The 13,799-nt window shown below is 42.1% G+C and overlaps 1 protein-coding gene across 1 annotated transcript; it reads left to right on the forward strand.

Annotated features, from left to right (window-relative positions):
- Positions 1–828: 828 nt before the first annotated feature.
- On the forward strand, positions 829–13,242 carry LOC132578525 (RING finger protein 212B-like). The gene is made up of 12 exons (XM_060248672.1): positions 829–954; positions 2,407–2,459; positions 3,733–3,807; positions 6,357–6,472; positions 7,646–7,706; positions 10,613–10,699; positions 10,804–10,864; positions 11,556–11,595; positions 11,956–12,092; positions 12,313–12,374; positions 12,480–12,520; positions 13,112–13,242. Exons 1-12 carry the CDS (start codon positions 855–857, stop codon positions 13,143–13,145), a joined length of 867 nt encoding a protein of 288 aa, XP_060104655.1. The 5' UTR covers positions 829–854; the 3' UTR covers positions 13,146–13,242.
- Positions 13,243–13,799: the final 557 nt, after the last annotated feature.

Below are 13,799 nucleotides of genomic sequence, written 5' to 3' on the forward strand. Positions count from 1 at the left end.
TATTGAACAACTACACTGTTCAGAACAAAAAGTAGAAATTTATGATTAATTAGCATTAAATACATAGTAATGCATAATACATTAAACTTTTTTTCCTCCACAAGCACTTATATTATTAATAATTGGCCAATAAATGGCTTATTGTGATTTTGGTTGTTTCTGACGCCCCAAAAAGGTATCAAGACATATTGTAATCATGACTGTAGGAACATCTCATTATCTTTCCACAATACAAAAGAGTCCAAATAATGCTACCATAATGCTAATAGACCAAGAGCATTTTCTAGTAACATAAAGCACTTATTGAATTCAGTAGGAGAGACATGAGTATGGGATTAATTCCTTGAATTGGACCATAAAGGGCTGAATTGGAAGGATCATGCCATTAGCATGCAGCAAAATGGCACCCTAAAATTTAGATTCATGCTCTGCTTACAATGTTACCTTCTTAATACTTCCGCAATGAGAAAGATCGAAATGCATTGCCATTTATCTAAGGGCAATAAAATGAAACGAAAGTACATAAACGTGGCTGATTGGTGCCCATAATTTATGAGCTTTCAGGTAGCAACCAGTGACCAATTTATTGTTCTGGGTGCTATAAAGCAAATTATGGCAACACACATGAACAAACACATGAAGTGGCCTTATACTGACTCAGACCATCAATCTACATGTCCATCTATCTTTCCACAAATATCTATATACTTTTGAAAAAGCACATTGCCATCCCTTCATCATCATAGACTTGTTTCTGCATCTCCGTGTTTCTTAGTAAAAATGAGCATCTTCTCCCGGTCCACTTTTCCAGATAGGTCATTAGTGGGAACCACCTCACCTGCACCACTCACCATATGGATTGGTTTCATTGCAATAAGTGCTTCGCCCAGAAGGGGACTGACTTTTGTGTCACCAGCTGTGGACACATATTTTGCAAAAACTGTGCTGGCACAGGTATGAGTAACAAGATGTGTGTACTTTGTCTGAGGCAGAATATTTAAGCACTCATGAATGCTTCCCCTGGAACATGAATGGGCAAGAAAAACCTTCACTGGATCCTGCTTATACCTGTATAAAATAGTGTTGCCAATTTTGCTAATATTTAAGATTTTTGCAAAATCCTGTACTTTATTCGAATTGATACAGTTTATCCTTTTCATGACATAAAAGAGCCAGTGTGATGCTGGGGTTAGAGTGCTGGAGTAGGATTTGGGAGACCCAGATCCCCACTCTGCCATGGAAGCTTGCTGGGCAACCTTGGGTCAGTCACACACACTCAGCCTAAACTGCCTCAGAGGGTGGTCATGAGGATAAAATGGAGAAGAGTATGATGTAAGCCATTTTGTGTCCCCATTGGGGAGAAAGGTGGGATATAAATGAAGTAAATATATGATAAGTGATATTAACACTTGGGCAGAGCAATCTCAAGGGCCACCATGGCAGAGGCAGCTGGCCATCAGTACATCTGAAATGCCACTGGTTTGTTCCTTATAGACATCCCACAGTAAGAAATATCACCACCTCTCTACATGGAGAACCATCAGAGAGGGTAGAAAGACCCATTGATGGTGCAACCCCCAGAGATGCACATGGCTCAAGCATTCCACCCACAACTCAAAGAGGGAGGGCACCCATGTGGCCAATAGAATACCTAACCTGGCAAGGGTCTGACTGGCAGCAAAAGTGCTGCCCACATGCAACCATCCTAGCTTGAAACAATTCATCTCCTTCCCTATCACAACTCATCCTTGGTGCACTCCAATGTACCTCAGCCACCTTGGGCTCCCTGTGTGCCTGTACCACCAAGCTGAATGGCTTATCAGATACTAGCAGTGCTGTGGGGGAGTGAATATCCAGAGACCCTCCTGTGCTAGAGGGTCTTTCCCATTCCTGTGCAAGATGCACACAGTGCCTGGTTGGAGTGCAGCTCAACTGCAGCACTCTGCTGGTGGATTTCAAAGATACAACACTAGCACCTTGTTGGTTCCCTGTCTGCTTTCTCCTCCTCAGGATTGTGCTGTTGGTTATATAGATGAGCAAATGGCCCATTTGCTGTCATTCTTTGGTTCTGTTAAGACTTTGGGAGAAAAAAGAAGTATTACTACCACTATTAGTAGATCAAAAATCAAGATGTCAGGAAGCATGTATTTTTAAAAATTTCATATTGAGATAAAAAAATGCTGTGGAAAACTGCAGGCCAATACTTAGCTGCATAGTGGTGCAACTAGTTACTAGATTCTTAGTAAATAATTTTTTAAAAATGCTATTTTAGATAGTGTAATGATTTTGAAGACTGCATTCTGATTTTGCACTGACCCATCTTGTGCTTTTGAAACATGTATTGATATTATCAGTGGAAATTTTTAATATATCACCTTTAAAAAGTTTACATTTTAATCTTGGCAGATAAATGTCCATCTTGTGGAACAAACTGCAAATATTTGCTTCTCAATGATAAAGTAAGTTGTGAATTCTCTAAGACAAGCTTGCTCTTGCAACACATATAATATATCTAGGCTAATATAGAAATTATTTATATATAAAACACAGGAAATAAATACAGAGAATTATCAAAGGTGTTGCTATCTCCATACTCATTCTTAGTGAGACTGTGGGTTGCCAGCATTGGCCTTCTGAGCACATGATGATGATAAAAGTGTTCCTTTGGGGGGGGGGTTGGTTTGGTTTTGTTAAAAAGGCAATCTAGTCTTCAGTTGTGGGGGGAGAAGCTAGAAAACAAAATACTTCTCTGAGGCCTCAAGAAACATCAGGTCCCCAGAAGAACTGGAGGGAGGAGTATATAATTGGGGTATATAAAACAGTTTCTCATAAGCAGACCAGATTATGCTGGCTGTTACATGCATTCCCATAAGAGATAGATGGCTGGATCCAGCCAGCATTTTTGCTCCATCTCTTCCAATCCCCACTTTTATCCTACCTCACATCCCCCACACCTGGTGTCCTTGCAGGTTCCATCATCATCCACAGCAAAGCCACAGCAAAGGGGGTCAGTGGGAACACCCTCTTTTCTTTTTCATCAGTGGAAAAGCAGGTTGGATTCAACCACTAGATCAGGGGTGTCAAACATGTGGCCTGTGGGTTGGATCAGGCCCCTGGAGGGCTCCTATCAGGCCCATGAACAAGTCGGCTTCCTTCTCCCTCTCTCTGGCTTCTTTCTGTATCACAGTTTGCTTTGCCAGGATTTCTCAATTTCACAGAAGCTATAGAACAAAACCTCTATTTTCTCCATTGGCTGAAGCTCCTCTTTTGGGGAAGAAGTGGGGGGGGGGAGAAGAGCTTGCTTTGATACAGACCACAATATTGCAAGAGTGTTAATATTTTAAACAGGTTTTATTTTAAGTTTTTTTTTTTAAAAAAAATCTTTAATTGTGTTTGCCTGTGTCCTTTATAAAGTTTATATCTCTGCTACCTGGCATTACATTTTATGACACATGGCCCGGCCCGACAAGGTCTCATTTATGTCAGATCTGACCCTCATAACAAATGAGTTTGACACCCCGGCACTGGATATTTATTCCTTTATTAGATATATAGGAATAGAGTGGCTGACCAAACACCACTCTGTCCATGGCTGAAGAGGAATTTAAACCCAGATGTAACTGAAACCTGGAGTGTCTTGATTTTTTAAATCCCCTCTGGGAAACTGAGGCGGGGGACTAGTTGCCTACCCTTTACATTCCCTCTTGCTCTCTCTGCCTTTCTGTCCCACAGATGCGACCTGAAGAAAAAAAGTTTTTCAAAAGCCCTGTTGAAACTGCGCTCAGGTTTTTTGCCTATATTCCACAGGTAATAATAACCAACCAAATACCTTTTGGGAATTACTAGAGCGTAGATTGCAAAGTGTGTGACACCGCCTAGCAAAAAAAGACAATGAAGAGATGAGAGACATCTAGAGAGGCACTAGGGTGTGATGGGGGCCCAGGGGATAAAAAAAATCCCCTGGGCCCAGCTTACTCTGAGAGCCCCAGTAATCCGTTTGAACTGCTGTGACAATGACGGCACAGGAATGCCACCTTTGAAGGAGGATGTTGTCACTGCTTGCTTACCCTCATCCTCGTTCCTCAGAAGCAGGGCAGCAAGCACCCAGCTATGAGGGATAAAAAACCCCGTAAACTTCGGCTATGCCTAGGCTTTTTTTCTTGGAAAGAAAGCTACCATTCCCAGGCTCCCCAGAGGCATAGGTGCACAGCGGGGGTGGGTGAGAAGCACCAAATTCAGCTCGAAGTATCCATTTTGGGGAACAACTGAAAGTGTAGCTAGGTGGTAAGGACAAACAAAAAAGCCATATCAAAGGGGGTAAGGTCAGGGAGGTAGTGAGTTCTGGTTTGAAATGAGTAAAGTGACAGAACACATGCTGTGCAAGCTTCCAAATTCCACAGAGCTCTTTGGCAGGTTATATGCAATGGATTAAATGTTTTTTTAAAAAGGCCTTGGAAGCATAAAAGCTTTAGGCTCTGGATGTTCAAACTTGCCCAACATAAGAGCCACACAGAATAAATATCAGATGTTTGAGAGCCGCAAGACATAAACAAATACTACACTCATGTCTTTATCAAAACTCTTAATACTGGTGTGAGTAGCGCACCCAGCTGGACTTGGCAGGGCAGCCAGCAGCTTCCCTCTCTCTCTCTCTCTCTCACACACCCACACACACACACACACAGGGGGTCTGGTTACTTGCTCTGAAAACAAAAGCAAACGGAAGCTGCTGCTGACCCTTCCCCATGAAGTGCTTCCTGTTTCCTACCTCCTGCTCAACTTTAAAGGCACACAAACAACAGAAACACACACACACATTTTAAAGTGGGACCTGTTTGCAAGTTTCTAAACCTGCTGGAGCTCTAGAGGTACATGGTGGCTGTGGGGGTGGGGCTTCCCCCCACCAGCCAGCTAGCTGGGGGTGGGGGGAAGCCTGTAAAACCGGGGGATCCCCCGCTGGGACCTTGGGATTGGGAAGCGTATCATGTATTCATATAGGTACATTTAATTTATTGGAAACAGATTAACTTCAAAAAGGTTAACTTACTACAGCTCCAAGCCCATGTAAGACAGAAGAAGAGAGGTCCTATAAAAGATAAAACAAGTCAAGCAACAGCCAAAGCAACTCACCATCTAACCAATGAGAAGGTGGAGCAGTGTATCTGAGAGAATTCTCTTAATCTTTTTTCTCCCAGATACTTTTGTTTGCAGAGCTACCATATCCAACAATATGTTTAGTATGAAAAAGGGATGGGACAAGCAAATACCTCTGTACAGATCAGGACTCCCCAAGGTGGTGCCTATTGTATAACATTAATCCCTGACATGTGATTGGCTCCACCTCCTGTGGCAGCCATTTTGTTATTGTGCCCATTACCCCAAGTCAGAATTCCCAGAGTGCCTGTAAGCTCATAAAATTTGCGAAACCTGATATAGATCTATAGTGTGATCATATTTGGAACACTGGAAAAATTGCAAAAAAAAATGACAACCAAAAAGATCAAGTGATAGCTTATCTTCCATATAAGGAAAGGGTAAAATGTTTAGGGTTTTCCGAATTTGTGTGAAGGTGACTAAAGATGTAGGACATGGTAGAAGTTTATAAAACTGTTTATGGGAGTGGCTAGAGAGATTTTTTTCCCCTCCCTTTCTTCAAATACTAGAACTTGTGGACATCCAATGAAGCTGATGTTCAGTAGATTCAATATAGACACGGAAAAGGCTGTTTTACAACCAAGTCAGCCAAGTCCAATTTAAGAAATATCTGGGACTTTGGGGGTGGAGCCAGGAGATATTAGGGGTGGAGCCAAGATCAAGGCTGTGACAAACATAACTGAACTCCAAAGGGAGTTCTGGCATTCACATTTAAAGGGACGGCACACCTTTTAAATGCCTTTCTTCCATAGGAAATAATGAAGGATAGGGGTACCTTCTTTTGGGGCTCATAGAATTGGACCCCCTGGTCCAATCGTTTTGAAACTTGGGGGATATTTTGGGGAGAGGCACTAGATGATGTACTGAAAATGTGGTGCCTCTACCTCAAAAAACAGCCCCCCCAGATATCCATGGATCAATTCTCCATTATTTTCTATGGGAATAAATCTCCATAGGGAATAACAGAGTTCCCAGCAGACATTTCCCTCCCCTCCCCCCGCTTTCTGATGATCCTGAAGCGGGGGGAGGGCCTCCAAACTGAGGAATCCCCTGCCCCCACCTGGGGATTGGCAACCCTAGTGTAGGGTACAAAAAAGAAATTTGTAACTCTCTGTCTAGTATTGCATGGTATATTCCTTAGCTCATATCCAAACATCCTATAGCTCTGTGTGGTTGGAAGGTTTTCTTGGTTCTTTTCCTAGGTATGGACTTTCCAGAAAGGCCAGATGGAGCTGCTGGCCTCTTTTTACAAGCACAAGGCTTCAAAGGCTAAGGCTGCTCTTGAGCAAGTTCAACAGAAACTAATTACCCAGGAAAAGTGAGGCATTTATCTCTATTTTAATTCACATATTATCTTTGCCATTCAAGGTATATCAGAAGCAATAACCTATAAAATCAATGACATAAAAGTCTGGAATACATTAATTTTTTTCAGTTTTTATTCCTATGCATATTTACTCTTTATTCACAGGTTGTATTTCCATGGAAATATTAATTATGTCTGTAAAGGGCCAGTTCAGCGTAGTGGTTAAGTGCATAGACTCTAATCTGGGAGAACTGGGTTTGATTCCCTACTCCTCTAAATGCAGCTGCTGGTGTGAATTTGGATCAGCCACAAGTTCTTAGCAGAGCTGTTCTTTCAAAGAGCAGTATTCTGAGAGCTCTCTCAGCCACACCTACCTCACAGAGTGTATGTTGTGGGGAGAGGTAGAGAAAGGAGATTGTAAGCTGTTCTGAGACTCTGAGTGAAGGGTGGGGTATAAATCCAATCTCTCCTCTATCAAGAAAATTTAGCACAGTTCTGCACTGTTATTCCTTTGTCCCTCTTACATACTCTATGTCCATTTATGAACATATGAAGTTGCCTTATACTGAAGCAGACTCTCGGTCCATCAAAGTCAGTATTGCCTATTCAGACTGGCAGCGGCTCTCCGGGTCTCAAGCTGAGGTTTTTCACGCCTATTTGCCTGTACCCTTTTTAGTTGGAGATGCCAGGGATTGAACGTGGGATCTTCTGCTTACCAAGCAGATGCTCTACCACTGAGCAATCATCCCTCCCCATTTCTTATATGTGTACAGAAGTTATGCAGGTGAAATATCTCCAAATCCTTTACTTGCTCAGCGAGAGGAAGGATTTCAACTCTTTTTGTTGGAGAGACACCCAGTACAGGATATAGCAGGCTCTATCATGAAAAAATTAACATGATCTAAACATTCAAAGGTAGCCTTTCAGACATCTCACTGTTGCTCTGTGTCATTGCCAGGGGGACTGCAAGACAATGGGCTGGATTCAGTTATTTCCTTCTACCAAGAGAGAAAGACTTTCTTCAACAATTAGGGGAAGCCTTTCTCAGTTTAAAAAACAAACAAACACCATTCTCTATAGCTCTTCTCCCTTGAAGGAAGACTTGGCAGAAGAGAGTAATAGGCTCCAATGTCAGCTGCTTAGTCAGACAACACTTATCTTGTATCCCCTTACTCAAATGTTTAGGGAGCTGAAGGCTATGCAGACGGAAAACAGTGAACTGAAGAAGACTCTCAGCTTTTTAAAGGTAAGACGTATTCACTGAAGGCAGGGCTAGTTCTGTATGTTTTGGTTTTCTGACTCTCATTTACTTGAAGGGGTGACAGACCTGTGATTTCTCTGAGCAATTGTCTTTGTAAGGAAGAGAAATCACTCCCTCTGCATGTATATCTCCTGCAACTTTCCCTTCCCCCTTTTTGTTTCTCCAGGGTTCTCCACACCATCTCCAGGGTAGTAGGTTAGTATGTCTTCTACTCACTTTGGACAATTGTTAGGAACCACAGATTACCAAATATAATGACTGTAACATTTCCTACACTAGCACCTGTCAAGTTACTTTCTGAGTTTGTGCAACCAGCCAGCAAGCAGGAGAGTGAGGCACAATTCCTCCCAAAGCTCACGGGGAATTCATTTTGTCTGGGGGAAATTCAACCTTCCTTGTAGGGATCCCTCACTGGTCCCCAACTCTTTTAAGAGGTTTTTTTTGGTGGTGGTGGGGGGTTTCCCTTCAGTAGCTTCCACCATTTATTTATTTTTATTTATTTGGTCCAGTTATATTCTGCCCTTTCCCAGACAGACTCAGGGCAGATCACATACAGATAAAAAACAGTCACATATAATAAAACCAATAAATATAATTAAAACAACAGCATTACATCAACAGAATTTACCCCTCTAATTGTTTTAATACCAGGAGGACTATCAAATGGAGTTATTTGGTAATGTGGGCCAAGAAAAGGCTTACAACTTGGTCTCTTTATCTCTTAAACAAAGCTTCAGTCTACTATCAACACCTCTAAAAATATACAGGTTACAGAAATGAGGGGAAGATACACAATAGGCTATGCAGAGGAATGAAGTTGCAACCAAATAAATCAAAACCACTCTGTAAAAATATTGCAAAATGTAATTCATACAAGGAAAAAAGTGCATTTCAGCAAACTCATCATTTTACATATAGCACGTGCATATTTATATGTGTGTAAAATGATGAGGTTGCTGAAATGCGCTTTTTTCCTTGTATGAATTACATTTTGTAATAATATATTTCACAGAGTGGTTTTGATTTATTTGGTTACAGAAATGAAGGTGCAGATTCTAGGAAGGAAGGATTTCTAACCTAACTTAGAAACTGCAATAACCTGCCAGTTGCTTTCTTTCCTTCCACCTTCTGGTAGGAACACATAAGGGCATCATGAAGTAAGCTCTCCAGCTGTCATATGCACAGGCACACATAGAAAGAAAAAGGAAAACAGTTGCTTTTCAACACCCCCCCCCCCGAGCATAGAGGGTTCTGACTAACCTGAGTTCTAGAATCCTGACTTCTGAATCCCACCAGAATGCTGTAGTCATTTTATTCTGATTAGAAGGATTTATTTATTATGCAAATATTTGTGTGTGTCTTGGAGTGCTGAGGGTTTTTCCAGAATGACTGTGACTCAACTCCAGTTCACCCCCATGAATCCCAGACCTTCCTAAAATGAAATAGTTTTTCCTGTTCTGACAATGACCACACCATGTGGCAAGGATAGACATCTTTTGGGGCCTAAATAACAAAAGGATACCTATGAAGATAATGTGGATGAGGGTTGTACATGCTTCAAGCAATCCAGGCCCAGGAGTACTGATAGCATCTTGAACATGCATGATGCTGTGCCGGTCTGCGTGGTGATGGTAGGTATAAACCATGCTTGTTGCCTACTCATGCTCTGCCAGTCCCAGCCATACTGCCAGAGTCTAGGTTACTTGAGTGGTTATCTGGCCCTGGGTGGCAAGGTGACCGTTACCATGCCTGCTAATGCCCTATGAGATCTTCAAAATGAAATCGTTGGATTTGTGGCCAAGGAACAGTTGAACATCTGGGACAAGAGAGACATGACTGAATAGAATTCCTTTTCATTCAATGCAGAAACAGCACCCCAAGGCCAGTTGCCATCACTCCTCCATTACAGACAGGTAGGAAAATGGAGATCTTGAGAAATTATTTCTATGGCAGCATAGTTCACATACGTGCCTATGTTGTGGCCTTTGTATATCTGGGAGTAAATCTGTTCTTGAAAATGGAGAGAGAGAGCGTCAGAGTGTTTCTTCCCCACTGGACATCTGGAGTCCTGCATATTTTTCTTGCAGGCATGTGAATGTGGTAACATATCAGGAGGTATGAGAGTCAAGTTAAAAGTGTGTATGTATTTATCTGAGAACAAATAAATGTTGATTCCCTTTTGGACATATAAGGATCTATTGTACTCCAAGTCAGACCAGTAGATCCCTATAGATGGTGATTCCCTTTTGGACATATAAGGATCTATTGTACTCAAGTCAGACCAGTAGATCCCTATAGATGGTGGTACTGTCTGTGCAGCTCACAGAGATCCACATTCACAATTACCATACACCAAAAGAACCACATTTACTTCTATCCATGGTACAAGGCCTGCACCTCAAGGAACCAATAGCCCACCAGACCATCAGACAAAGGTCTTTCCCTCTTTCCTGAAACATGGAGTAAGTTCCATATTGATTAATAGTATTCAGAAGAGACCCAGGTGGTATATCAAAGAGCCACATATGGCTCCTGATCCACTGAATAAGTATCACTGCTCTAGATAGTACTATTTAGTCCAATGAGCTTTCCAGAGCCTAACATAGAAAGTTTTTCTTTGCCCTATTGTTCTGGGTTCCTTCAGCAAAATATGTCAGGAACTGAACTTGATGCCATTTATGTGCTGTATTCAATGTCATGCTTCCTCTTCACAATAATTCTCTGTCTCATATTGGCAGTTGCATCAAGGCCCAGTTTCCAACACTCCAGCGAGGTGGTCAGGTAGGCACAGGAGGCATGTCATTTTCTTTGTGTGTAATAAACAGTGGAGAATTTATAAAAACATTTTATACTCTGCCATTGCACAAATAAGCCTTTAAGGGAATGGACAGCATCCAGTCTTCATCAACAGTGACTTGAAATTTTGTGCCTCTGTCTCTCATAGCCGTTCTTCTTCTACGGACTCCATCTCCTCCATGGTAGGTAGACATACCACCACTATCACCACCTTTTCCCAGAAAAGTAAAATGGAGGATGGGCATGTTACTTTGTTCCTTTTGGTGAGGTTCTTGTTTTTATGCAGCATGCTTCAGGAGGCACCAGGATGACCACAAGAAGGTCAACCCCAATCAACTCTAGAAATGGTAAATATTAGTGGCACAAGAGGAACCTAAAGTACTTGAAGGGCTGTCATATAGAGGATGGCACAGAATTGTTTTCTGTGGCCCCAGAAGGTAGGACCAGAACTAACGAGTTGAAATTACAGCAAAAGAGTTTTCAGCTCAACATTAGGAACTTCCTGACAGTCAGAGTGGTTCCTCAATGGAACAGGCTTCCTCGGGAGGTGGTGGGCTCTCCTTCCTTGGAGGTTTTTAAACAGTGGCTAGATGGCCATCTGACAGCAATGTGGATCCTGGGAATTTAGGTGGAGCTATTTGTGAATTTCCTGCATGGTGTGGGGGGGTTGGACTAGATGACCCTGGAGGTCCCTTCCAACTCTATGATTCTAATTCCAGGCATGTTTACATTTGTGACAAGTTGGCAACACAGGGCCAGAAATATTAGACTGTGAACTATTTTGCCTGTCCTTGCCCCAGGATTTCAAATAAAATATTTGTGGACCAAGATACCAGCTTTTACTGTGGCTTATACTAGAATACAAGTTCCTCGGTCCCATAGAGGGGGGAAATGATTCCAGCTGTCCAGTGTACCATTTTCCTCTAATCTGTATCCAAAATTAGACATCCTGCATAAGATCCTACATGCTAAGCTTCCCTTGTTCTCATGTCATTTTTCTACCATTCATGTCATATTCATATAAGTTCTATTTTCCAGCTACTCCTTCTCCAGCTGCCAGTCAAAGTTTATCCTATAGGTGAGTTCTAAAACGAGGTGAGCTGCTGTCTCCACCATGATGCTACAATTGCATTAAATATGTCATAAATGTAATTTGTACTTTTTACTATTAATGCAGCTTTTTTCCCCAGTTGGCATATGAAACTGCCTTATAGTGATTCAGACTGTTGGTCCATTCTAGCCAAATGTTGTCCTTTGACTAGGAAGTACTCTGCAGAGTCTCAAGAAGAGGTTTTTATAAATAAAAAAAAAAGCTGTACTGTTTAAGATTCCTTTGACTGGAGATTGGATCTGGGACCTTTTGCATGCCAAGCTGTGTCACTCACTTATCTCCTTTGCCTGTTACACTTCTCCCCCTCCCCCTCTTATTTTCCTTCAGGCCTGCTTTCTCCTCTTCTCTTACTCCTGGCTTGAATGACTTCACCCTACATCCTCCCATAGTGAGACAAACTCAGAGTGCTAGCAATAATGGGCAGCAACAGGAAATCCCAAACTACAACCTCAACACTTTCAGAGGTGAGTACGAGGCAGCCTGCTGCTACATAGCATTCCCTCAGTTCCAAAATTCTTCTCCATATTCAAACCCAGCTTTGCCACCTACTCCACAAAAAGGTTGCTTGTTGCAGGCATTCTAGTGGAAAACATGCTCCTGTTCCTAGGGATGTTGAGTTCAGGGTAATGTAGGCAGACAAATTCCAGATTCCCACCAATGTGACTTATTGGTTTTGGCCTATAGTTCAGAGAGAGGCGGTCCCTGCGTCAGAACATCGCAGCACTGAAAGGCTACGCCCTGAGCAGGTGAGAGACGACATGTGTATGTGTGAAGGGGGGGGGGGGGAGTCCATATACAGATCTCACTAGATTATTTTAATAATTACTTTTCTATTTCTATCTTCTTCCCAGTTGAGATTTACCCTGCTCTCTATACCATCCTTTCAGAGCAGGTAAGTGCATGCACTAATTTAATACACATTAACCTGCCTTGAATTTGGTTACAAATAAAGGCAGGGTAGAAATCCTCTAAATATGTAAACAAGAGTCTGCCTGTGTCAGCCAACATGACTCTACAGGTAGCTGAGGAGCACAGAGCAAATGGAGCGTGGCTCTGAAAACCACAGCTAATATCCATCCTGCATATCCTACCAAAGAAAGGACTTAAAGGATATTTTTGTGCGCTGTATAAGTCAAAGTTATAGATTGGTTACTGATATAAAGTAGGTCACCAATTTTTTTTCTCTCAAAAAACTTTTGCCCTCAATATACTTCCAAGAACAACTTGAGAAAGTGGCAGTTTGTTGCAGATGTTATAAATCCCATAGATATATTTAGGGATGAACAGTCTCAAGCACAATTGGTAATTAGCTGTTTGCCATTAAATATCTAACAATCAACTTCAACCCTGCCCAAGATCTGCACATACAGCCAGGTCCTTGCTCTATATAGCAATGACCTCTTCCCTAAACTAATGTTATTAAGACTGTATATTCATAGGGTTAGTAATTGATGCAACCAGCTCATGGGATTTTCTCTCCCAGGCCCCATTCTGCCAGCAGAGCCCACCAGCAATAGCTGGGAAGACCAAAGCAACTTTGCTCTTAGTAGCATCCTCATGACACAGAAAGTCACCCTGGTCCTCAATTCTGATCACCTGGGACTAGCAGCAGAAACACTGTTGAATTTTGGATTCTGTTAAGGAAGATGTCATCTACTACTAACATCTTCTTGTATATTCAGGCAATAATCTGAAATAAACATGCTTGATGTTTCAATTAAAGTCTGGGCTGTATGAATAAACAAAGATCCCAAGCAAAAATTACACCTTAAAAAAGAAAAGAAAAGCCCTTTTCTGACCTGGTGGGGAAAATGAAAGCTTCAAGGAAATGACTGAAAGAAATAGCACCAATGTGGAAAATGTGATTTTTTTCTGTCCAGATGGCATGCTTACATGTTTGGACTACATTCTTTCCAAAAAGATCATAGTGAAGCAGGAACCAGAGTGTCTTCTCTGACTGACTTCCTTCTGCCTTATGAAGGACCTGGCTCATCCTGGGGGCAGCCCTTTTGAAGGTTCCACCTCTATGGCACTCCCATGGGATCAGGGATGGCCCTGCAATTGCCTGGGGCATTGGCCTTCTACCTTTGGCCCAATTTGGCACCACCCCCGTTGTGACTCAGTGATGTTATCAGTGCCGGGTGGGGGGGGGGGGGTGCTAGACATTAACC

The sequence above is a fragment of the Heteronotia binoei genome, chromosome 1 (genome assembly GCF_032191835.1).
Source record: "Heteronotia binoei isolate CCM8104 ecotype False Entrance Well chromosome 1, APGP_CSIRO_Hbin_v1, whole genome shotgun sequence".
NCBI lineage: Eukaryota > Metazoa > Chordata > Lepidosauria > Squamata > Gekkonidae > Heteronotia > Heteronotia binoei.